The 27,097-nt window shown below is 30.9% G+C and overlaps 2 protein-coding genes across 2 annotated transcripts; both read right to left on the bottom strand.

Moving 5' to 3' along the window:
* Positions 1–474: 474 nt before the first annotated feature.
* Positions 475–23,920, bottom strand: LOC134832648 (axotactin). Its single transcript, XM_063846745.1, is given in 14 exon segments — positions 475–1,052; positions 1,461–1,597; positions 2,080–2,269; positions 2,336–2,799; positions 3,398–4,639; positions 5,782–6,025; positions 6,027–6,430; positions 6,491–6,705; positions 8,157–9,747; positions 9,822–10,106; positions 13,359–14,159; positions 14,232–14,386; positions 18,377–18,705; positions 23,822–23,920. Coding segments are annotated over 12 exon segments (6,132 nt in total). The 5' UTR covers positions 14,329–14,386; positions 18,377–18,705; positions 23,822–23,920; the 3' UTR covers positions 475–590.
* Positions 10,991–12,576, bottom strand: LOC134830384 (alpha-amylase 1-like). The gene has a single exon (XM_063843848.1). It carries the CDS (start codon positions 12,559–12,561, stop codon positions 11,080–11,082), a length of 1,482 nt encoding a protein of 493 aa, XP_063699918.1. The 5' UTR covers positions 12,562–12,576; the 3' UTR covers positions 10,991–11,079.
* Positions 23,921–27,097: the final 3,177 nt, after the last annotated feature.

Here is a 27,097-nt window from a genome sequence, read left to right as displayed (position 1 = left end):
TTTAAAATTAAAAAAAAAAATTTTTCAAAAAATAATTTAAAATAAAAAAAAATAAAATAAAAAAAATTTTAAATTATTTACCTAATTGATAAAAAAATTGAAAAACAAAAAATAAAGAAATAAATAAAAAAAGATTTTTTTAAAAAATTAAAAATGAGGAAATTAATTAACAAAAATAAATTTTGAAAAATTTTTTTGTTTTTTTCAAATATTAAATAAATAAATAATTTTAAACTTTATAAAAGAATTAGACAAATAAAAAAAAAATTAATTAATTTTAAATTTAAAAAAAATAAGATTTAAAAAAAATCATCTGTCAGTTTTAATTATTTGATAAACTTTTTAAACAAAAAAATTAAAAAAAAAAATATTTACAAAATTTTTTTTTTTTTAATATTTTATCAAGTTGCTTTTGCCTAATTTTGTTAGTACAAGGTATGACGACGCGCCCCATTCTAATTGAATTTTTCCTTCTATATTTTTTTTTTCATTTTTGCTTTTTTTTTCAGCGCTGCGAACGATAATATAACAATTAACATCTTTTTTATTATTTTGTATCACAATTTCTGGACAACGGTATCGCGTGCTTGCTATAATTCATTCGTTGCTCCCACATTTTCGACATCGACACCGTTTTTATTGTTATTAGCATTTTTGCTGTTGTGCATCGTCATTACAAGTCCCTCATCGGAATCATCATCATCGTCGTCGTCACTTTCTTCTTCTTCTTCCTCGTCGCTGTCCTCATTTTCCTCCTCGTCAGCGGTTTTTGCCAACGGCGATGGCGACGGAGCTTCTGGCGTCGGCGCGTCCTGCGTCTCCGAAACGCGCGGCGATCTTGACGGCGTCTCGTCAATCTTAAATGGAAGTTGGGTCATGTTATAAGCGGCGACTGGTGGCGGTCCCCACGATATTGCCGGTCGATTTCTAGAACGAAAACTCGGGCGTGATACCAACTGGGGGTCACCAGCTGCTTCAAGGTCCGTGAGAGATGGCGAAGAAGAAGATGCGGCAACGTTACTACTAGCGGAGCTGTTATTTCGCAGTGATTGCTACAAAAAGTGTGGATGAAAGGAGGAAAAGTTTTTGTTTTTTTGTGATTTATCTTCTGATTTTTTTTTTGTTTTTTTTTGTCACGTGCATTCATGCCATGCTCTGGAAGAGACGCCGTCGAAAGTTCGATAAAAATAGAAAAATTGCCATGCGGTGTGTTAGTTTTAAAGGTTCAGAATGGACAACAACAACAACAACGACAAATTGTTATAAAAACTTACATCGAAAGCTGCCTTTAAAGAAAAATCTAAATTTATAAAGAAATATTTTTTTTACATGCACAATTTGTGTCAATTTTCATGCTCGGAAATGTTATCTGGTAGTAAAGGAGTTGTGTCAAGCGGCAACAAATTAAGCGTCACTTCACTAACTGAACTTAGAGGTGCGGAATCAAGGAGTGACCTTACCGTGCTTTCGATGACTTGCTCGTCTTCGTTTTCGCTCGGAGTGGGAGCGACTGGCAGCAACTTGTCCGCTTCATTTTCTTCCGTTACCTCTTGAATGAGGGACTCCCATTGCGGTTCGTGGTCCATTAATTGACTCTCTAAAAGAAATTTTGAATTTTTAACGAAGCCATTTTAAAATAAAATCAAAAAATTTTCTTTTTTTAATCTAAAATCCGAAAAAATCAGAAAAATATTATTGAATCTCCAAGTTTTGATTCAAATTATTGTTTTTTTCCTATTTTCCTAATTTGTTATTAAAAATGTGAAAAATTCATTTAAAAAAGTTAAAAAATAAAAATAAAACGAAAAATAATTAATTTTTTTTAAAGAATTTAATTTAATTTCGTCAGTTTTTAAAGAAAATTAAAATAAAATCTTATTTAATTTTATTTTCAAATATTTTTTTAATTTATTTTATTTTTTACATTAAAAAATCCAAAAAATCCATTAAATCAAAAAATACTTGAATTTTTTTGTTCTTTTAAATTATTAAAATAATAATAAATTAAAAAAAAAATTAAATTATTAGTTGAAAAACTAACGGTTTTCATTAAAAAGAATAAAATCAAGAAAAAATTACCTCGATAACCGCCATTTCTCGTTTCTTTAGGAGATTCATCTTTCGGAGGAGTATCTACTTTTTTCTCTTCTGGCTTCAATTTTTCCAATTCTGACCCTGAAGGAGATCTGGCAGCAGCATGATTTCCGTTTTTGAGAATTCCAACAATATTTGGCGTTGATGACTTTCGTCGAATGCCGTTGAGCTCGTCCTAAAAAAGTCAAAAATTATTAAAAAAATTATTTTTTAAGAAAAATTTCTCCTTTTAAAAACTAACCGATTTGAAACTTTTCACTCCCATTCCTGGCGATTCGTGCATTTTGGTTGCTTGTTCGCGACTCCAAATGATACTTTCGTCAGTTTCGCGTTCAATGCGTTTCTTGTGGGCACGATCTGTGCGATAAACTTCAATCAGGCAGCAAACGATGATGATGATAAACAAGGCAGTGAGTACAGTAAAGACAACTTGAGTTTTTTCCTCCTTTTCGCCACGTTGGGGATACGTGAAGGAGTAAGGAATTCGTTTTGGGGCATCTTCGTTCCAAGTTTTGGCTGTTCCAGTTGAATTGAGACTTGGTTCCGCGATGACTTTTGTAAGTTCTTCGAAATGAGCATTGCATTGAGCACTACGGACACCTTGGGAGTTGAACACGATGATGTCCACGGAGTCCACGGCTTTCGTAAAGAGCATGTATTCTTCCAAAGGCTTCATTGTGTAGTTGTTTACTTGGATAAAAACGTCTGAAATACAAAATTTTAAAAATTTCAAATAAATTTCAATTTTGAATAATTTCAAAAATAAAGAATTTCAAATTTGAAACTATTTCAATAAAATTTGAACCAATTTCAACAAAATTTGAAAGTTTCAATAAAATTTGAAACAATTTCAATAAAATTTGAAACAATTTCAACAAAACTTGAAATAATTTCAATAAAATTTGAAACAATTTCAATAAAATTTGAAACAATTTCAATAAAATTTGAAACAATTTCAATAAAATTTGAAACAATTTCAATAAAATTTGAAATAAGTTCAATAAAATTTGAAAGTTGCAATAAAATTTGAAATAATTTCAATAAAATTTGAAACAATTTCAACAAAATTTGAAACAATTTCAACTAAAATTAAAAGTTTCAATAAAACTTGAAACAATTTCAATAAAGTTTGAAAAAATTTCAATAACATTTGAAATAATTTCAATAAAATTTGAAAGTTTCAATAAAATTTGAAATAATTTTAATAAAATTTGAAATAATTTCAATGAAGTTCGAAAAATTTCAATAACATTTGAAATAAAATTTGAAATAAAAAAACAATAAAATTTGAAAAAAATCTTACTTGAGAGACATCCACTGTAACTTTTGTACACCGCAAATCTCGGATCTGTCGTATTTATGCCTCCCAATTGAACAGAATTGGTTCCGATATCATTTGTCACTTGACCCATCGCTTGAACAGTAATCGGCACCAGTGGAATAATCTCTCGATCGATCATGAGAACTGCATCTTCCAAATATCGCTTGTAATAAATCGAATGACGAGCACTATTCAAGAAATTTCTTTCCAATTTAGCTCCGTATGACGTTCCCTCACGATCTTCCTCGAATTGCAAGTGCCCATCAGGCGTTATTGCCACCATGAGGTAATAACTTCGGTCACTGACTGTTTGTATGAGCAACATTACGCGACTTGCTCTTCTCAAATCGCCACTTGAGAACGCCAGTTGCAGTTTTAGCTCGTCAACGCGACCTTCCAGCACGAATCTTCGATGCAAAGCCGATTCCCCACTAAAATCTGCGCCTTTTTCTTCACTACAAAACTCTCCCAGGAACGAAGTGTGCTCACAATTGCACGAACTTTCCTGTTTTGCGAAATTTTCCGTGCAAATTCCGCCGTTTTTGCATGGTTCGGCGTCGCATTTCATCTGACAATCCTTCAGAACGCCCGTTGTGTTCGCCGCGAGATTATGTTCCGCCATTTCCGGCAAATCCACGAGATATTCTCCGATTTTTAAGCCACGAATGCACCCGACGAAGCCTTCAAGGGCGGGAATTTCTGTATTAGCTCGTAGTAAATTCACCGGATCATAACCGCCAATGTTGATTTGGAAATATTCCGTTGGCGGAGCGGGAGGACGATGCGGCGACAAAACTTCCATTTCGCCATTTTTCCATGGTTTGTTCGAATATTCCGTGAGTAAGGAGAATCCCTTTTCCACGGTGACATTCGCTTCGTTCACATGCAAAGTTGTGCTTTCGACCGTTCGAATGATCGCGAGTTGGATACTTTTGCCGCTGTTGAGTGCGTTGTAGGCCAGAGTGAGATTTACGATTTCGTCGCCGTAGTTGTACATAAAAACGACTTTATTCGAGTCCGTGACGTAAATGTGGACAAAGTTGTTCAAGTGATCGTTGGCGTAAAGTACGAGGGAATGCGAATCGTAAGTACGGAGATTGATGAGAATGTTTTCTTTCATGATGTTTCGCAGGATTTCGCGTTCTGCTTGGGTGTCGTCGCCGAAATAGTTGCGTTTTAAGTAGGATTCGTTGTAGATGAAGGTAAGGGCTTTTTCGTTAATGTCTGAAAAAAAGTAAAAAAAATATATTAAATTATTAAGGTGAATAAATTTAATATATCCATTTTTTGTCCTCCCCCTCGGATTTTGTCGAAAAAATTCAGGGGAAAAATAAAAATTAAATTAAAAATTGGAATATTTTTGACATTTTTTGGAATTTTTATATTAAAAAATCATGAAAAATTACTGTTTATGGTAAAATTATACAAAAAACTAAAGAAATTTGCTTAATTACGACATTTTCTATTGAAATTAATTTTTTTTTCAAAATTTAAAATGAACAAGTTAAAATTTTTTTTTTTTTAAAAATTTTTTTTTTTTTGTTGATTATTTCATTAATTTTAAGTTCAAATTTTAAAAAAAAAATAAAATTAAATAAATTTTTTAAATCAACGTTTAACGTCTAAAAATGTTACAAACAAAAAATTCAAAAATATTTTTTTTTTTAATTGTTGTAATTTCTTTTCAAAAAAAATTTAAATTTTTTTTATTCGCCTAAATTTCTTCAAATTTAACCCAAATTTTCATCAGTTTTAAATTAAAAATAAATATTTTTGAAAAAAAAAAAATTTAAAGTAACAATAATATTTTTAGACGTTAAAATTGATTTTTAAATTATTTCATTTTTAAAAGTGAAGAAAAATCAAAAAAATCTCACAAAATAAAAATTTTTGAAAAAAATTAATTTAGGTCACGTGACTTAAAAAATTTTTTTTTCTACATTTCAATTGGAAACATCTGATTAAAGCCAATTTCTTTTGTCAAATTCATACAAAAAATTTAACGTAAACAGTAATTTTTCAAATAAAAATTCCAAAAAATGTCAGAAATATTTCAACTTTTAATTTTATTTTTATTTTCCCCCTGAATTTTTTCGACAAAATCGGAGGGGGGGGCGACAAAAAATGGATTTATGCGCCTAAGGCAGTTAAATTTTTATGCAAATCATCTTTTGACCCATTTTTGATGAATTCTAAAGTAAAAAGTTAATATTTTAAGGCGAAAATTTAACTCAAATTATGTTTAAAATAACTTTTTGTTCAAAAATTCATCAAAATTGGGTAAAAAATTAACTTGCAAAACGCGTCATGAAGTCCATAAAGTTTAAAAAGATTTTAAAACTTGAAAAAGTAAAAAAATCACTCACTCGTTTCACAAAATTGTCCAAGATGAGCCCATGGATTGCTGCAAACACACTGGAAAGTGCTCCACAACTCCTTGCATTGCGCCTTATTCTTGCAAGGCGATGGAACACACGATGGCTTGCAATCTTTAATAATTTCACTCAAATGAACCGACATGTAGCTATAAATATCCAAAATCTCTCCATTCACCACCAAACCTCTGAAACATCCAATCAATCCCTGTTTCACGGCACTTTTCTTCAACAAGTTCCGACGTTGATCCGCCAATGAACATACTGCCCTCAAACGGTCCAAATTCCTCCTCCGGCAACAAATCCACCATTTGATAGTCCGTATTGATCATAAACCGCACATGATACTCGTTGTAATCGATCCAAATCTTGTGCCATTCGCCGGCATTCAGTTTTCGATTGGAATTAATCACGAGTTCACGTGTCGTGCCGGTGCTCAAGGTGAAATTAAATGTGAGTTGATAATCACCGGTTAGTGCCACCATGAATGACGGATAGTTGGGACGAATGGGCGGCTGGAAGAGAAGAATTGCTTTTTCTCCTGTCGTGCGAAACGAGAATGCAATGTCGCCCTTTCGCCAGCCAGGGACTTCGATGTAGGACTGGGAGGTTGTGAATGTTACCACGTATTTTTGAGTGTCTAAAAATAATTTTTTTGATTAAATTTTGTTTTTTAGTTGAAATTTTGAAGAGTTTTTACTTGTTTCGACACACTCCAACGGTCCAAGTGTGATTCGTCCCTGAGATTCTTCGGTTAGGTCTTTTTGTTGCAGGAAATACATGTTCATGATGCCAAGAGATCCGGTTTCGACGTACTGTCCTTCATCTGAGAACCATTTATTTTCTAAGTGGTCACAGTTGCACGTTTGTTGGGGCTCTTCGCACGTTTTGTTGATCGAACATGGACAAGCTCCTCTATAAAAAATGATAAAAATTTAAAAAAAAATCGCTTTTAATGAATTGGAAAATTAAGAGAAATATACATTTGGCAAAAATTAATAAAAATTAATAAAATAAAAAAACGGTAAGACACAAAAAAAAAATAAAATAAAAAATCTCTGAGGCTTCTTTACTTTGACTAAATTAAATTTGTGATGAAGAATCTCGAAATTTTTTGCGAAAAAATAAAAAAATAATAATGATGTTTTTTTTAAATTAGAAAAAATAAATAACTAAGGCCGATTCAAAAATCAAAATTGTTTATAATCGATCATAGAAACCTTTCATAGAAAAAATGCAATTTTCTTTATAATTTTTATCATTATATTTTTAGGCCGCTCCAAACTTTTTAAAAATTTTTTGTCCCATGCCCCATTTTAAAAGTCGAAAATCCAATGAGGCAAAGTAATTTCATCAAAAATGACCGTTTTTGTGGACTTTTTCATATTTTTTAAAGAAATTTTCACAAATTTTTAAAAATATTTTAAATTTTCAAATTATTTTGTATTAAAAATTGTATTTTTACATGAATTCTCTTCTCTAAAAAATTTAGTTTAAAAATTTTTGACAGTTATTTTTATGATTTTTTTTTTAAATTTTTAACTTGAATTAAATACTCTGAGATCAATTTTAAATTATCAAATCTCAATGTAGATTTCTTAAAAACAATTAAAAAATTGATGAACGACAAAAAATTGTTTAAAGTTTGTCATTTTGTTTTTGGGACAAAAAGTTAAAAAAAAAATTTGAGCGGCCTTAATTAATTTTGAAATTTAAAAGGAATAACGTCAATTTTGTTTGCGTCACTTAAAAAAAATTAAAAATTAATTTTTCATAAATTAAAACTCATTTTCAAAGTCAAAGAATTTCAATAATTTTTTTGTTAAATCGAAAAAAAGTTTTGAAAAAAATTTTCATAAAATTGATTTTTAAACAATTATTGAACCTTTTGAATATTTTTTGTTTTTATGGAATTTTTTAAAAAAAATTTTTAATCTTAAAAATTTCTAAATCGAAATTAATTAAAAAAAAAATTCAAAAAATAAACTGTCTATTAAAAAAATTTATTAAAAATTTGAAAAATAATTTTTTTGAAAATAGATTTTTAAAAAATTCGAATTTTCAAAAAACAAAAAAATAAAAAATCAAATTTTTTTTTCCTCAAATTTAAAATTCAATTTTAAAAGTTTTTTTTTAAATTTTAGAAAAAGGCCAAAATACGGTAAAAAAATAAAAAATTGAGCTAAAATTAATTTTTTTTTTTTTGTAAAAATTCAAATTTTGTTTTTGTTTTGACTTGAATTTCCTTTGTTTAAAAAAAAATTATGGACAAAAATTAATTTCATCAAAAACTCCTACTTTAAAAGCTTATTTTCCAAAAATTTTGTAAAAAAAATTAAGTCAATTAAATTTATAAAAAAACTCACCTCTTAACATTCCCCAAGTGATCCACCGTATTATTCTTGAACGACGACTCGAACCACGTGGCTGAATGCAACTCCAACGGCGCCTTGTAACAATCATACTTAATATACTGCGTACAATAAAGCGAATGCGAGATCAATTCCTGCAACATTTCCGCCGAAAACTCCCTGTACTTGATATGAAAACTAAAATCCCCATAATTAATATTCCTCACATCCGTTTGACTCGGCAAATTATGCTCAACAATTGTCTTTGTCGCATCATCCAAGCTTTGAAAATCACATTTAACATGTGCCGGCGGAAAAATCCCATTCCCATCGATATCAATCAAATAAACGTCTGGCTTCGTGTAACCCAGTAACGCAAGTTCCTCGCACGTCTTCCTAAATTTCGTAAAATGACAATTTTTTCCAATGTATCCAGTCCCTTTGCAATCACACGTGATCCGATCGTCTTTGACGAAACATTTTCCGCCATGTTCGCAAGTATTCGGTCTCTTGCATGGATCGACAAATTTACAGTTATCAAGTGCCACTTCGCCCACTACTCGTTCCGTTTTGACGACAAATCGTGGTTCGATCGCGACGCCGTTGATGACCAAATCGCGCATGCAACCGACCAAACCGGATGTCGCCGCCTTCAAACTACTGCCGATAATTACCTTGTCACCGATGTTGAACGTCAGGCCGTACATTTGCGTTACTTTATGGCGGTAATCAACGGTAAATGTGATCTCATTATTTTTGTAGCCAATTTCCAGTGCATGCCACGAGGAAGCGGAATCGATTTTAATTGGTGTCGAAATTGTGATGTTACTGTTCATGTCGGGACACAAGTCGAACGTTAATTTTGAGGATGCGAGACGCACTTCCCAGTACCCTTGTCCGTCGGGCGTTGTGACTTCGCTGTAGGCCAGGACGGCAGTTGTGCGACTCGAACGGAAGTCAAATTTGATATTTAGCTCATCGGGGTCCGTGATGGGCCACCAAATGTGCGACGTGGCAAAGGGATATGTGATGGGAATCACTTCGACATCCGCTTCGTAAAATTCGGCTTCCAGAACGCCGATGTAATGTGCCTTGGGATTGCCTTTTTTCAACTCGTACAACACCGAAAAGTCATTGTAGAAGACATATTTTAAACTTCCCGCGAAATTATTATGCGACGCCAATCCCTTCTTTTTGTGCAAATCCGGACCGCCCCCAAAATAAATTTCCGGATCAAACAATAAATTTTTAATCCCACCCGGAATTTCCAGCACTTTTGTCTCGTCATCCAGCAAAATTGTCACAGCCTTGCGATTATGGAAAATTGTCAAGTTATGCCAATAATGACTTGTCACGGCATTCCCCAAAGTCGTTGCCATCTGTCCATGTCCGAAATCCATTTCGATGTAAACCGAGTGATTTTTAATCGAAGCTGCGACATATTGATGTTTCACATGCTCCCCACTCGCATAGAACAGCGCCGAGTCGTCATAACGCGTCTTGAAAATCATGCTAATTCGCGTCATGGGCGAATGAACGCGATCTTTCCAGTCGTAGATGCGGTACGAGACGTAACTGGAACCACGCAGCGTCAATGTTGTGGCCACTGAAAAAGCACAAAAGACGTGTCGATGATGAAATATGTCGCAAAATAAATAAATTATTATCAGGAATACTCACTGTAGATATCGCATTGTTCGCCTTCGTAAAGTGTTCCGAAGCAATCGCACGACAATTCATAATAGTGATTTATGCATCTTGAGCCGTAAAAACATAAATTTTCCCGTGTATGACATTTGTTTATGCAGCCTTCTTTCACATTTTCGTGTTTTGTCGCAACTAATGGGGTGATTGGCAATAAATCTGATGCAGCTTTGCCCGAACTGAGGACGACGTTGCGAATGCAGCCAACAAATGATTCAATTATGTATTTAACACCATGCAATTTCTCCTCGGAGCTTAAACCTGTGTGTGTGAAAAATTTATTTACAGTGTGAAAAGTTGTTTTTTTGTAAATTAAAAATTTTAGCGAGGGAAAAAATTGAAAAATTTCGGAAAATTTATTTTAGAATTTTTTTTTATTTATTAATTAACATTCAGGCCGCTTAGCTTAAATTTTTAAAAAACGAATTTTTAGATTTTAATGAATTCAAAATTTGTTTTCAAGATGGTAGGGGGCCAAAAAAAATAAAAAATAAAATTAAATACTTTCTCATACAAAATGAGAAATATTCCATGAATTTTTTACCGTTGATCAATATATTTCGTTATGTTTAATGAATTTACATTAAGAATTTCTGTTTTAAAATTGATTTTGGAGCAATAAATCTAAAAAATTGAAAAATAATTTTAACTTTAAAAAAAAATTTCAACCATAAGTGTAATGATTTTTGAAAACAAATTTTTTTAAAGTAAATTCTTTAAAAAATTATGAAAATAAATAGACCAAAAAACGGTCATTTTTAGTGAAATTTTTTTTAACTTTTTTTTTTAATTTGCCCCATTGGATTTTTGACTTTTAAAATGGGGCATGGGATAAAAAGTTCATAAAAATTTGGAGCGACCTTATGAGATTTGTAAAAATTTTAATTGAAAAGAATTTAAGTATTTTTTTTATTTTTAGACATTTTTTAGACAATTTAGTCTGGAAATTCTACAAATTTTATTTTGAATCAGCAGAAGAGCGATTTTTAAATTTTTAACGGTAATGTTTTGAAATGATTTGCAAATTTTAACCTCAAAAAGAAATAATTTTTTATAAATCACTAAAGGAAATCACAAAAACTTTTAAAATTCTCATGAAAAATTTCTTCTGAATTTGACAAAATCGGAAAAGGAGCGATGAAAAATTGAAATTTTATTTATTTTATTTTTTTTAACTTTTGTGAGGCTCGAACCTCTGTAGGCTCGTTTCAAACCTTTAAATGACCAAACGATTTTACAATTTCGAGCCTTTGTAGAAGGCAACAACACCATACGTTGCATTCCCATTGATTGTAATTCTTGCTTGTCCATTTTGATTAACTTGAATTGCAATTCCCGTGCATCGATTATAGGCTTTTTCGCCACTAATGATATCACAATAAGTTCCTGGCGCTAAATTTGTTCGAATTTCTTGGCTAAAGTCATTTTTCCCCGTATTAAAAGCGACACAACCGACATTTCCGCGACAAAATGACAGCGCGTTGTTGCCATAGGTGGTCCAATTGGTAACGGGAGCATTTCCAACTGCATTTCTAAATTTAACCATGTTTCGGATGCCATTCCAACGATGTTCGCAAACCCATCCGCCGGTACATGACCCATCACGTCGATTAGTTCCGGGACCCCGAATGTTGTCGTTTGAGTCGTGTGGCGGTCCCATCGATGGATTGTCGAAATAATATGAAGACATGATGCGCGGGATGCCGTAATTGTTGGCGAGGGTATAAACAACGGCACTCGTGTATTCCTTGGGTTTCTTGTGGGTCAAAACGATGCCGCCGCCTCCGTGTCCCCGTTGATTGTCGTGATTATCGACAAAAACGAACGCTTTTTCCGACGGCAAAAATGTCCGCGCTGGTCCCAAATTTTCCAGCTGATTCACCGGATGCTGTCCTTGGAAAACTAACCCGATTTCCGAGCAATAAACAAATTCCGTGACAGTTCCCAAGTTGATGTACTCGAATTTGGACACCGCTTCCCCGCCAACATCGATAACTTCTTGCGCGATGAAAGGACGCGCATTTTTCGGGAATCCCGCTTTGGTTTTCAAATTTTTGACACTTCCGTAAATGGCTTGAAGGTCTTCGGGGAACATGTGTTTCGCGGCATCAACTCGAAAACCAGCAACTCCCATATCGACGAGTTTATTTAAAAAGTCGACAATTTGTTTGCGAACGTAACTCTTCGACTGATCCAAATCCGGTAAGCCGCTCAACTCACAAACGCGAACTTCGGTGGCATTTTGATAGTTGTTGATGCCACACAAGCGATTAAAGTCGTATCTGCTGTAAATGGGATACGCCCGATTGCCAGGCTCAGCTCGACTGCCTGAAGTACCGCGAACGACGCCACTTCCTGCCGCCATGTGATTGAAAACGACATCGACAAAGACACGAACGCCGACTTTGTTGCACCTTTTGATCATATTTCGCAATTCAGCTTCGTTGCCGGAACGAGTGTTGAACTTGTACGACAATGGCTGATAACGTTCGTACCATGGACGACCATAAACGACGGCATTTTCATTAACAGGAGAGAGTTGCACGCCTCCGTAGCCAGCAGGACCAAGAACTTGTTCGCATTCACGGGCGATATCGTTCCAACGCCATTCGAAAAGATGCACAATAACCGACCGATTTGGGGCGTAATGTGGATTGAATTGCGCAAAAGAAGTCGTTGTGAGACAAAAAATTAGAAAAATTGAAGTTTTAGTCATTTTTCTGAAGTAATTTATTAAGAGATTGGATGGTAACTGAGTTCTAAAGCTCTTAGAAGTCATTTTATAGCAGAAAATTTCTTCTTTTAAAATGCCGTTAGAGGAAATTTATTCAAGTGAATATTCTGAATGTCAATATTTATCACGTTTAAATTGATGTAATGGAAAATTTTTGTTTCCTCAGTATTTTTTTCAAGGTCTTTCATGAAAAATTTCATAGTTTTTGTGATTTTCGTAAAGGATTTATACAAAATTAATACTTTTTGAGGTTAAAATTTGTAAATTTCAATTCAAAAAATGACCGTTAAAAATTTGAAAATCGCTTTTCTGCTGATTCAAATTTAAATTCGTAGAATTTTGAGTCAAAAATGTATCAAAAAACGTCTTAAAATCAAAAATTATTTAAATATTGGTAAAATTTTCACAAATCTAATAAATATCAATTCAAAAAATAATTATAAAAAAATGAATATTTAGTATAAAAAATATGAAAAATATAAAAAATATGTTTAAAAATTTAAAAATAAATAAATACCTAAATAAAAAATTAAAAAAAATAATTATTTAATTTATTTTTAATTTTAAAAATTCAATTTTATGAAGTTTTTAACTTTTAAAAAATTTCACGATATTTCAATTTTTTACGTCTCGCTGAAATTTTATCTTGCGATACATAAATTCTTCATTTTTAGCAAAAATATTTGCCGGTCAATTTGGTTTTCCCGCCGAAATGCACATTAAAAATGCAATTTCATCGGTAATGAGCTCATTTAATCTCTAATTACAGTTTAACTCACCTCCAACGAGCACCACAGACGGCAAATTAATGCTGACACCGTAATTTGTATCGTGATTCAATCCTTTCAAGTACACTTCTTCCTGATTATTGTCCACTTTCGCAATTAATCGAGCCCCATGCACATCAATTCGGACCATTACACTATGCCACTCATCCCGATTTAGTCCTTCGCCCACTGTCACACTCGTGGAATGCTTTCCAAAGACATGCACGACCTTCAATTGACCTTTCTCGACAATCACGTACAAAGCATAGGGGTCCAAATTAATTCCCGCCGGATTTTTCACATTATGATAAACGAGTAAGCCGTGCGGAAGTTTCGTCCGGAATTGAAACGAGATTTCGCGACATAATCGCAACTGGAAAGTTTGAATCACTTCGCCGTCCATTTGGATAAAAGTGTTATTTTGCGCAAACATAAAAGTTTTCTCGTAGCCCGTTTCCTCGAATGTCAGTTCGCTGCCACGTTGCTCGAAGGGAATTGTCGTGGTGCCACTTTGTTTATTGCTGGAAGCTGTCGCGACCACAACAGGCGGCGATTCGGTGATGCGAGGTGCCTCGGACGTCGTCGAGACTGCTGCTGGCGTCGTAGATGACGTTTGCGTGGCATCCGGCTCCGCTGGTTGTTCCTGCACTTGACACGTTTGCAGGCATTCCAGCTCGGAGTCGAAGCGATTGTTGACGTTGCCACCGCAGCCGCCCCACACGAAGGTGTTGCACGTGTTTGTGGTTGCCTCGTAGCGCCATTTGTAGAGGAAATTTTTGCATAAGCCGGGATCGCCGGGTCCTTGACATTTTTCTGCAAATAATAATTATTTCGTGTCAGACAGCAGCGCGAGAGACATAATTTTAATTGCTAATATTGACTCACCATAAACTTTTGTTACGGTTGCATTTCCACTTGTTGGACTTGAATCAACAAAGCATATTAACAGACAAAGGACGAAAGATAATTCATATTGAAACATTTTAGCCAGTTATTTAGCAACGGTGACAAATCGATGATGACGCCGTTTTTGGTGTGTGCTGAAAAGAGAGAAATTGTTTGTGTGGTAAATTAACGTAAACAAAGAGCAATTTGCTGTGTGTGAAGATAAATCTTCCGGATGATTTGTGTTATTGGATTAACGGATTAATTGGGATAAGGCGAGTGTTTTATTTTTTTTTTAGTAGAAAAATGTTTTATATTTTATTTAAAAAAAAATTTGTAGCTATTTTAGATTCAAAAAAATTATTTTTCTGGTTTATTTTGAATTTTTGGAAAAATTGCTAAAGGTTTATTTTTTAGAAAAGAGCTAATTTTAGGATTTTTGACAAGCTTAAATATTATTTTAAACCAAGAGTTATTATTTTCAGTCGAAATCACTCATCACAAAATTTCATACTTCTAGGAATAAAAGCTTTATCAGAAGCTTTATTGGGATTCAACGTTAGCCTCAAAATTCTTTAAACTGATTCAAAAAAATCTGCATTGATATTCGAAAATTAATTAATTTCACTTAAATTTAGATACATGAGCAAAATGTACAAAAAAAAATTTATTTATTTTTCTCCATTTTTAAGTAAATTTCAAAAATAAATAAAAATAAAATAAGCAAAATTAAAATAATTAAATTAAAATAAAAAATCGAATAAAATTTCAAGAAGTCGAAAAAACAAAATAATTTATTTAAAAAAATATAAATTCGGTATTTTTTTATTGAAAATTCAAAGAAAATGCTAAAGCTTGAAAATCATTGATTCTTTTCACGAAATTTAAGATTTAGTTACTTAAGTCAAACCAATTCTTCCAAAAACACATCTAATTTGAAAAAAAAATCAAAAGATTTTTATTCAAGTTATTTAAAAAAAATGTGAATTTGAATAACCGTAATGTAATTCTTATGGAATAATAAAATGTGTTCTATTAACGAAAATTGGTTTTAAAATTTGTTCTTTTAACATTTTTAACGTAAAACTTTCGAATATTTTTGAAACTCCGATTTTTTTTCAATATAGGTATTTAAGTAAATTTTTGAGAAATAATTATTTTAATGAATCTTTATTATATTTTTATATGATTTTTGAAGAAATAATTTGAAAATTTGTATAAATAATTGCTTAAAAAGTCTAAAAATTAATGCAAAAATATTGTTCTATTAACTTCAAAATTGATGTTCCATTAATTATTAGCATTTTTACCGCATTTCGAAGAAAAAATGCGGTATTGAATTCAACTTGTCGTCTGTGTGTGTGTGTGTGTCAGTAACGCTGTGCCCCAAAAAAATTTTTTTATTTATTTAAAAATTAAGAATGAATATTTAATTTTAGCTTTGAAATCCATCGAAAGTTGATTAAAACTTGACTTGAAAAATTTCATGACCGTTTTTCTTCTTTTTCGAAAAAACGGTCAAAGAAAATTTTTTTTTTATTTCTTCAAAAATCAAGGAAATTTTGATGGAAATCATCTTAAGAATGAATATTTATTCAATTTTAGCTTTGAAATCCATCAAAAGTTGATTAAAACTTGACTTGAAAAATTTCATGACCGTTTTTCTTCTTTTTCGAAAAAACGGTCAAGGAAATTTTTTTTATTTCTTCAAAAATCAAGGAATGTCGGAATTGAAATTCGAATGGCCGGAAATCATCAGACGGAATTGAAATGAATGAATCGGAATATCGGAATATTTATTCAATTTTAATGGGAAATTGAAATGAGGAATATAATGCAGCCGGAATGCAATCGGAATTGTAAAGTGAGGACTACAATAAAGAGTAGGTATGTAATATCAAAATGCGGTATAGTATATCGTTGACGACTACTTTTTCTATTTTTTTTAATTTGTAACGTATTTTTTTCCATAAGAATTATCTACATTACGGTAATTTGAACAATCGTTGTTTAATGTTAGCGAATTTTTCTAATTTTTTTTTATAAAATAAAGATGAGTTTATTAATCTTTCTTGCAATTTATTTGCTTAACTTCTCCAGACAGAATGTAACGTATGTATTTATTTTTAGTTTATTAATTTTATCTAATTAAATATAATTAATCAAAGAAAAAATAGCAAAAAATTCAATTTGATTTGTATATTATTTTTAAGCCTTTGTTTTGGCGTCTCTAAAATCTAAATGATTTTTTAAAATGACAATCTTTTTAGAAAAATGTTTCAAAATTTTCCATAATCAATTGTTTAATTATTTGTGTTAATCCAATACACCTTTTTAATTGTGATCGTAAATATTTTGTGATATTTGATACCACCTTAAGCGACTTGTTTGCAATCATCCGACACTAATTTTAATGTTCCATTTAACACTTTGCCCTAAATAATAAATAAAATCTCGTCCGAATTTTCGAAAATTCAAAGAAACATTCATTATCAAATTTCCGAGAAACAAGTTCACCTTGCCACTCTCGAAATTTGCTACACGAATTAAACAGACGAAATATCACGTCTTCCGAGATGTATTAAGTAATTACAATCATTGGAGCACGTGTTTTGATAATTTCCATTACATTGTACCTGTGCTTCTAATAACATTATCACCCGAAGTACTTTATAAAGTTCCATTTGTGCGATATCTACAATCTGATTAAAAGCATTCCGAACGAGTAGCGGAATAATATATGCATTATAAACATTTAATGTGACGTCTAACAGCTTTATTCTCGGTGCGCGGCGCGCGACGTGTGTGGCATGTCACAACAAAGCACCAGGTAAAGTGATTGATTTATAGTTAATTCGCATTGTGCGGAGCAAATATGATGGAAATGTATTAGAATCGCATTAATTTGTGTGGGGAAGAGAAATTATTCTACAAGTGTCATATTCGGATGTAATAAATTACAATGTTCGAAGTTCATTTGTGTTCGAAGCAAAAACATAATTATTGTTATTTTGTTGCAGATCCCAACAACCGAGATAAGAGACATATTGGTATTCAGATTAATCTCTCTCTGTGTGTACACCGGGTTTAATCATGCAAGGAGAAAACAATGGTTCGAATGGGAGATGATGGATTTTAGAAATAATATGTTGCTGTTGTGGTTTTACAATGTGATGTTAATCTCTCTCTGATGAGTTGTTTAGAACTTTGATTAGCACAATTATTTGGTATTTTCTGGTTTTGATGTGTGTGAGGATTTGTGGTGTGGTTACATTTTCAAAATACAATTAAATTAACGCGAATTAACACAAACACGTCGACGTCAATGTTTGGAATGTTTACTAAAGATTTACGCCTGGTAAGAATTGAAAGTTTTTTAATATTTATTTTTTCTTTATATTTTATTTGATTTGCAAATTCTTACAAATCAATCAAAAATTTATGCATTTTTAACTGTTCATTGATTTGTGTTTTTATTATGAAATTGTTTTCAAAAATCGAAATTTATGTCGATTTAAATTATATTTTGCAATTACTTTAGTGATAAATTAATATAGAAAAATAATACTATTGACAAAAAATTATTTATTATTTTGAAGATATTTTTTTCAAAAGAGATTTTGAAAAAAGTTTTTTTTTATTCGAAAATTTTTTTCAATTTCATCGAAAAATAAATAGGCATGAGATTTTTTGATAGTTTTGTGTTAGTTAGGCAAATCAAATCAAAATTCAAATCATTATTTGATTTGTCTCTTAAAAAAATCAGATCATTTTTTTTGATTTTTTGATTCTTGATTTAACGACCTTCAAAAACATATTTTGACGTATTTCTTCAAAGTAATAGATGATATAAAACAAAATCTGATCTAAAATGGAAGAAAGCATGAAAAACTGCACATTTCGTAAAACCAAAATTTTTTGACTCGACCTTTCTACGTAGGCTAAAAATCGAATTATGAAAGTGCCCCACTTATGAATGTGCCCCTTTTTCCCTATTTTTAAATTTCAAATGAGTATACTTCAATAAATTTTTTAATTTTTAAATAAGACGACTGAGATAAAATTAATTTGCCATAACTTTAAGAAGACTCGTCAAATCTATTAACACCTTGATTAAATATTTTATTTTCAAGACCAATACTTACTTGCTGCTATGATTAACTAATTTTATAGTTGAATCCACAGAAGCACTCGAATTTTTTTAAAATTAATTTTTTAAAAAATGTCACTTAAAAAATCAGTTCGTAAGGCACTAAAAATTCTATTTTCTTCATTTTATTAAGTCATACTTTCGTTTAAGTAAACCCTTTATTAAAATTTATCAGCCTTTTTCACATCACTTTTTTTCCTCTTGTGCCTTTTATTTTTTTCTCTATTTTTCAAAACATGACAGTCAATTTCTCAAAATAAGCCCGAAAAACTTTAATATTCAAATCGTGTTACACACTTCAATTTATGCACCTGAGAAACATTTCTAAAATTTCATTTCTAGGTATTATTATTATAATGAACAGAAGGTGTAATGTTACGTGAGTGCAATTTCCTTCCGATGCGATGCGATGTGTGTGCTTGCTTGAAATTCGAGGGAAACGGTTTCACATGTCTGAGAAAAATTGCAATATACCTAAGGTAAAGTACATTCTTCAACTTGAGTCGATTCGTATTGTGTCGTTGTTGTAAAATAATAAAAAGATTGACCTTTTCTGTGTATTGTGATTTTTCGTGTAAAAATTGGAGAAAGAGACAAAAAATTTAATAATAATAAAAAGGTTTGTCACTCCTTTTATTAAGATGATGACGGAGACAGGTGCGCTTACAAAATTCATGACATCAAATGAGGATGATGATGGATATTTATTAAATGTCATCATCATCATCTAGACGGAATTGGAAAGAAACACAGGTTGCTAGATTTCTTAGAGAGCAACTTTGCATGATTTGGTTTCATTAAAAATAAATATCGCTCGATAGTGAGAAAGAGAGCTTAAAGTCTGGAATTTTAATTGAAACTGATGGCGTTTATTTTGTTTGTGTTAAAAAATATGATACACAATTAAGTTTAAATGTCATGATATTGCTTTTTATTAATTACTCTATTTATAATTGTAAACCTCACAACACACACTTATATAACGGAAAAATAATGACATCACACAGCATGTGAATTCACATAGGAGACCGATCAAAATGATAACCCGAATTATAATGATTAAATAAATAAGCGGTTGTTGCACACGATTTTTTATTTTGTTTTTAAAGTCGTTTAGGTTTCTGATGTTTTCAACGAACTAAGTTATTTTATGGATTGGTTCAATAGGGAAGTAAACAGTAAATTATATTTTTATGTTAATGGCAATTAATTAATTATTTTCATTATTTTTCAGATTCAAACTTAAGGAAATGATGAAGCATCAAAGTAAGTAATTTCCATTAAGAAGCAAATGAGTTGTCTTTTAGAAAAGAGTTTATCCTAGTCAGTGTAAAAAGTTTAAATGGATCGCAACGTTGATCGGTCTGATCAAACTATCTGCATACAAATACTTGTTTCATGTAAGAAAAGTCAGAAGGAACCTCATTATAGTTACAAATGGCTCAAGAAAATATAAACTTCCATCAAAGTGTGTTCGATGTTCTGACCGCGGTTCTGACAACAAAAAACGAATTAAATCCTAGGTGATGAAGTAAAGTGCACAAATAGTGATCAAATAAAACCATATAATCAACCGACCCAAGCAAACTGCTGCCCGATCGACACATGCAATGAAACAGAAGGAATACCATCGATTGTCACCATCCACCATGAGCTTTAATGACGACATCCTAGTGCCTATGAAATTGAGTGAAGCAAACTAATACCGGCTGGTGCAACTATTGCTGATTGTAATCTAATCTAACTTAGATGGCATTTGCCGAGCTAATGGAGTTATTATGGCCAAAGCACGTCCTCTGACGCACAAAGGCCGAGGAAGTGTTACCTCTTCCGTCAGGTAGGATACCTAGCGACAAGTTGCAGCAGATAATGCAGCAGTCATTACCGTCGTTGAGTTTAATTTAAATGTAAACTTCATTTTTATTTTCTTTCCGAGCGGGGTCGGGAAAAGGGCCACTTTTTCAAAGTCTCTGACACTGACATGGACCTCCTTCTCCACTTTAGTCATCCCCAACTATTATCGAAAAATAACTTCTACAAATTACTCTGTTGTAAGAGCAATAAGAAAAATCTAATTGAATTTTACTTAAAATTCTTTTGAAGTGGTCTCTGATTTAATTTTGGAAGTTCGTTGAAAACATCAGGAAACTTATCACAAAAAAACTATTTAATGGAGGCGCCACGTAATTCATAAACAAACAAAACACTGTTCCTGACGTATGTCAATCATCTTTCTTATGATAATTTTCCTCACTTTTGAGAGTAGAACTAGTGCTTCTCAGAATTTTATTCCACATGAACACACGAGCTTTGCTTGGTCATTAAACTTGAACTTCGCTTTCGCTTGTTCGAATTGCGTTATCTGCGCCATATAATTTTGATTAATTTTCCACTATTTTAGTTGTCCACTGTAGTGTAATAATTAAATTTTATTTAATTGGAGTCATTGCTATATATGAAATTTTTAATTCATAAGTTAATAATATGAGTCAACAAATTAAATTATGTCATATTTGTGTGGCAAATATAATAATAATAATTGTACCGATGATGTGCCCATAATGAAATATTTGATTTAACACATTTTGGATAATTGGATTTTCGGTAGTTATGCGAGAAAAAAAAATACAAATTTGTATATTTATTGCCCCTGATGGCAAATAAAAATCTCGTCAAGAGATGTTATATAACAAGAGCGACGAAACAACACGAAAAAAGGAGGAAAGATAGCAAATTCCACTAAGCTATTATTATTATTGTCGTTCTATGAGGAAAAAAGTTTAAATTAATTTATTTTATCCATTAAAAGTTAGAAATTTTTCAACATTCATGACAAAAAAGAAACGAACGAAATTGCCCTCCTTGTTTTTCATTCGTTGCCGCCTAACCTCTCTTATAGATAACCGAGACACGCTTGTCTAGTTGCGGTCTTTACTTCAGGATTCATGATATCTGTTTTATCTTCTCTTCCGTAGTTTTTTTTCCATCGTGTTGCATAAATCTCGGAACAAAACAAAAACATTCTTTTTCGTTCTACTTTGTGTCTCTGGTATTAAATTATGGTCCATTAGAGTGTGGCTAACCCACAAAATTTAAACTTTTTTTTTTCGTTTGACATGAAAATACAAAAAAGGGGTTTCCTGAAGTGAACGCACATGTAAAACACTCCGCTTGATGAGTCAAAATTGAATTAAATTTCACTCTCTCTTCGAGTGACAAATAAACAGAAACACGTCACACACAGCGGAGCACACAAACGACCTTGGTAATCACAATAATTTCTTTAAATTACCCCGCCACAGATGTACGCAGCGCAGCGTCTGTCTCTCTGTTATTATTTGATTAAGTTTTTTTTTTCGTTTGTTGGCTGGCTTGATGGTTGTTGTTGTTGTTGTTGCTCGATGTGTCATATATAAATATTTACTACGCGAGTAAATTATTATGAATTATTATTTAAAAAGCCGCATACATAACCAGACCGCGACCGAGAAGATGCAAAACAGAGATTAAACTTCTTTGAGAGTAAGTCGCGAGAGCTTTGAGAAGCGAGAGGGAGAATGTTGCACGCAATGAAATGAGCAAGTGTGAGATTCGGGATCTTGTTTGCTCAGCTTGCTTCAGAAAATTGTTTTAAGACATTATCTTTATTAGTTTTGTAAGTTATTGTTTGTCACAAGTACGTAAGTGACTGTGGAGGATGTAAATGCCAAGCTTTGCGTTGTATTTTATGTTAATTTTAAAATGTAAATAAATTTTTAATGAAATCTTCAAATTGTGGAATTAAGATTTTTTTTGGCAAGGTTATGATGAGATGAGTTTTAAATCTTAAAAAAATGCTCAAACTGAAAAATTTTTAAAATTTTTTAAAAATAAAATATTTCATGAATTGAAAAAAAATTTTTTGAGTATTTTTCCTTTGAAAAAAATTAATTTTAAGTAAAATGCGAATATTTTAAAGTTTTAACTTAAAAGAAGACCTTTTTATAATTTTTTAAAACTGACAAATCTCTCTTGTTATACAAATTATAAAGGTATCAAAAAACAATTTGAAGTTATTTCTTTCAATAAGGGAAAATGGGGTAAATTCAAACACGGGGCACCTTTCAAACGCCCTATTATCTCCATATTACGGGATGAAAATTAAAAATTGTCAAAATGACGTCATTTTAAAGCCAATTAAGCTTTAATTTTTTTTGTGGAAACCAATTTTTTTAAATTTTTGGCTCGAAAATGGAGAAAACTTGAAAAATGTGTTTAAGTAGGGTCTTTGTAAATTTTTGTTTTTTTAACATTAATTGGCCCGTAAAAAATACGAAAAAATTCAAAAAAAAATTTTAAATTTTAGTTGAATTTTTGAAAAAGAGTTCAAATATTTTTTTTTCGAAAATTTTTCCTTCAGTTTTAGAATTTTCAAGTATTTTCCATTTGATCTTTAGTATTTTTGACTTTTTATATCATAATTTTAAATTTTTCGTTGAAATTTAAAGATTTCATTTTACTTTTCTTTTATTGAAATAAAATTTTAAGAATTTGAGACAAATTTTAATTTATTTTTAACTCTAATTTGAGACACTAATATGTAAAACAATTTGTCAAATTTAAAAAAAAACTTCAAATCAAAATCTCCTGAATTTTTAATTTCCTCTCCAAAGTCGTCCTTAAATGGAGTTGCCTGGTATTTTTTAACAAGAAAAATCGAATTATATCATTTAAAAAATGAAACGTGCGCAAAAATCCATTAAAACAAAAGAAAGAAAGTTCCCCGCAACGCAACGAAAAAATGTCAACTGCGACAAATAACAACCTTCCTCCATTAATCAAAATCATGACTTGAAATTATAAAATGACTTGAATCTGTCTTCATTGCGTCTCATACACGACTCAGAAGCAGAAGTAGAAGCAAAAATACGAAAGAAAAAAAAATCGTTCGTCATCCGTTTTTCTCAGCATGTGTGTAAAAAAAACTGTATCAAATTTCGTCCATAAAAATTTTTAAATGAGCTCCGACTTTTGGCTATTATCTTGTCAAAAACATATTTCGCACACGGGAAAAAAGTGTGCAATTTTTTGACACATTTTGTTATTACGTAACTTTTGCCTTGTTCTTTTTTCTTCTTGATTTTTTTTTATTGAAGTTGTTATTCGATCTTTAATATTTTTCACACAAAGGCTTCTATTTTTGTCGTTCTTGTGTTAGATTTTTTAATTAACATGAACCAATTACGGCACAAGGTGTTTCTTTTTGGTTGAAGGATTTTTCTGGAAAACACTTTTACAGCTTTTTCTGGGTTTTTTCTTTGAAAATTTCACAAAATATTCTAGTCGTCGTCACATAAGTATGTTAATCCCAAAGTAAATTGTTTAAAATAAATTGATTAAATCAAGCAAACACACACAGCTCGGTAATTTGTGTCTGCTCTGCATGGAGACGGTACGTTACTGCTGTACGTATGATTTACACAGGGATTTATTTTATTTTATACAATATTTTTTTTGTAACGAGTTAAGGTTTTTTTTAAGTGAAATTCTACGTCCGATGTCTAAACATGTCGCGATTCAACTGGCTCTGAGTAAAACTTAAAATTTGTTTTACTGATAAAGAGTTTTTTTTTGTATTTGTCTCATTCGTGTGTGTAGAATCGAGCGCGACAACGACAATTGTGTGTTCTGCTGATGAGAGATGAACAAGTGAGCACATCATTAGATAGACATTAGTTACCTTCCATATATGTGAGTGAGCTGCGATTCGCGTGCATATGTGACTCCGTACACGTTTGGATAACGAAAATTTGTTGTTTCAATTTGAGCGTACTTGTTAACTTTCCGATAGCAGAGTTTTTTGTCGTCTTCGTCGTCGTCGTTGGATTGAAGAAGAGCTCCGTGTCCAGTTAAGGCAAGTAGGAGAGTCTCAGATGATGCGATGATTACATGGAGACTCATTAGTCGGTAGATTATTGCAATTTGTGTGGATTGCGAAAGACGTAGAGATGATGAAGAAGGTTCAAGTTGAATGTTAAGATGGAATTAATTTTGTTTTTATTAATGATGTGGTTTGATTCAGTGGGATTTTTTGAGTCATGTGCCGGATTACGAACAGAAAAAAATTTACGAAACTTGGAAAATCATTGGAAATTTGCTAAAGACAAGATAATTTAATGGAAAATTGTATTTTTCTTCGGATATCCAAATTTCTTTTTTTTAACAATTTTTTTTTAACTCAAATAATTAAAAATTTTCAAAAATTTGTCAAATTTGAACTTTTGTAAGTAATTTCTTAAATAAAAATTTTAAGATTTAGAATTTTTTCTTTAGAAATATTTTTTTCTTTTTCGACCATAGGCAATATAATATTTTAAATATAATTCTTAATTAATTAAAAATTTCATTTTTTGTCACCTTTTTTCAATCTTTTTTAAATATTTTGTCATAAAAAACCAATTTAAATTAAAATTATACAAAAAATGATCTTCATTAAAAAATAAAAAATTTGTTTACTAAGTAATTCAATACATAATTTTCTTTAATTTTTTTGAAATTTCACATAAAAAATATAATAAAAATAGGTTTGTATTTACAAGAAAATGACATAAATGACATGACCAAAATTGAGTTTTAAATTTAATAATAAATTAAAATATACGATGATATATCTTTAACAATTAAAAAAATATAATAAAAATAAACTACTACATAAATTAAATTAATATTAAATTTATTTGTTAAAAAAATAATTCGACGTACCAAGAAATCGTATTGAAAATTTATTTAATTTTTTGTGAATTTTTTAAAAGTAAAAAAAAATATTTTTTTTTTAATTTTAATTTATTCTAAATTTTTCTAATTGAGAAAAATCCGAGAATATTTTTTAAAACCAGAACAATTCAGAAACAATTCCTGACTTAATTGCATCAATTTTGTGGTAATCAAAAATCCAATTGATCTTCTGGGAAAAAAACATGAGCAATTTTAATCCACTTTTTTTATATGGAATTATTCAAGTCGTTCAATACCCCACAGAGAGTGCTTGCGTACATATGAGCAACATTAGCGTCACAGACAGATTCAAATAAAAAAATAAATAATAAAGTTCATATAAAAGAGTCGGTCACGAGACCTAAACTAATCTAAATTGTTCATATAATGTACGTTTGATGTGGTAAGCAATGAAAACGATCATCAAACGAATGTCACTGACAAGCTCGATTTTATTTTTATTACGTATGCAGTCTACGGAATAGTATATAAAAAGAGAGCGTTAACAGGTACATGCGGGATAATTTGTTCTGGAGTGGCGTGAAATTTGCTTGAAATTATCCGTGAGACATCAAATGAATAGACAGAGGTTTTTTGATTGGAGTTTTCTTGTAATTTAAAGGTAAAAATAATAAAAACTTAAAAATTTTCCCAAAAAAAATTAAATTTTTTTCTAAAAAATTCAATTAATTAATTTAATAAATATATATTTAATTTAATTATTTGGTATTTAAATTAATTAATAAATTAAAAAATAATTTTTGCTCATAATTTTACTTTTTTATTTATTTTTTTTATTTTTTTTCCAAAAAAAAATATTATTTTTAAAAATAATTATTTTTCAAAAAAAAAAAAGAAATAATAAAATAAAATAAATAAATAAAAAAATGAAATAACATAAATAAATAAAAAAAAAATAAATTAAAAAATAATAATAAAATACTAAATAAAATAAAATAAATATTAGAAAATAATTTCAGTAAAAATAATCAAATTAAATTGTAAAAAAAATAATTAAATTAAAATACAAGAAAATGTATGAATTTATTCGATTTTTTTTATTTTTTTTTAAGAAATAAAAACGAATTAAAAATCTTTTTAACTCTTTAAAATGAAACACCCCATCCTGATTAACATACAAAAACAAATTTTATGAGACACATAACTCACATACATTACGGAGCCATTAAAACTAAATATTTGCAAATAAAATACTGAAAAATTGTTCATTGATCAGCTTTTGCAATGCAATTTTTACACACGACACTTCGCAATCGGACAGTAATCCGCAGCGCATGCCAAAGGCGCCCATTGTTCGCATGAACAAAAAAATTCCAGATGCCACATGAAAACACATGAATTGATCTCGAAACTGATTCGATGCGGTTTTCTGCAGAGTTGCGTTCGTTAATTGCGCTCACTCACTCGCACTCAATTCTCCACTTTGCCACTGGTGATAAGTAATGACGATGTTGATAGTAATTTGCTAATTACTTTGGATGTTGTGCAATAATTTTATCGATACTCTCGGTGTGTCTCCGTTCAGCAAAAAGTAACAAGTGTGTAATAATATGCAGTGTAATTGAACATTCATTATCACTTTATTATTATTATCTCGCCAAAAAATCTCTAGAATGGAGATTTATTGGATTGTGTAAATTTCGTGTGTGCGCCGGACAAATATTGTAATAGAGAGAGAGATGAACAGAACCTGAAATTTTGATGCAAATTGGCACAGAATTGTGTGACACATATTTATAATTGGAATCTTGATGTTTGCGGTTAGATAAGATATGGAATGTTGCAACTTTATTTTGTAAAAGTGCTTCGTCTTCAAAAGTTGTTTGCTTTTCACAAGTGGATTTGGACAAGTTTTCCTTACATTTTGTATTAATTGCACTTTTCACGTGTTTTGTCGAAATTCCAAGTCAATCAAAACTTTTCTCAACTTTCATCTTATCTT

This window comes from Culicoides brevitarsis, chromosome 2 (assembly GCF_036172545.1).
Source record: "Culicoides brevitarsis isolate CSIRO-B50_1 chromosome 2, AGI_CSIRO_Cbre_v1, whole genome shotgun sequence".
Classification (NCBI taxonomy): Eukaryota; Metazoa; Arthropoda; class Insecta; order Diptera; family Ceratopogonidae; genus Culicoides; species Culicoides brevitarsis.
Note: the sequence above shows the minus strand (reverse complement) of the source record. Positions and strands in the feature narration are given on the sequence as shown.

Excerpts from the sequence above, each read along its gene's own strand:
- LOC134830384 (XM_063843848.1), bottom strand. The coding sequence starts at position 12,561 with ATGACTAAAACTTCAATTTTTCTAATTTTTTGTCTCACAACGACTTCT.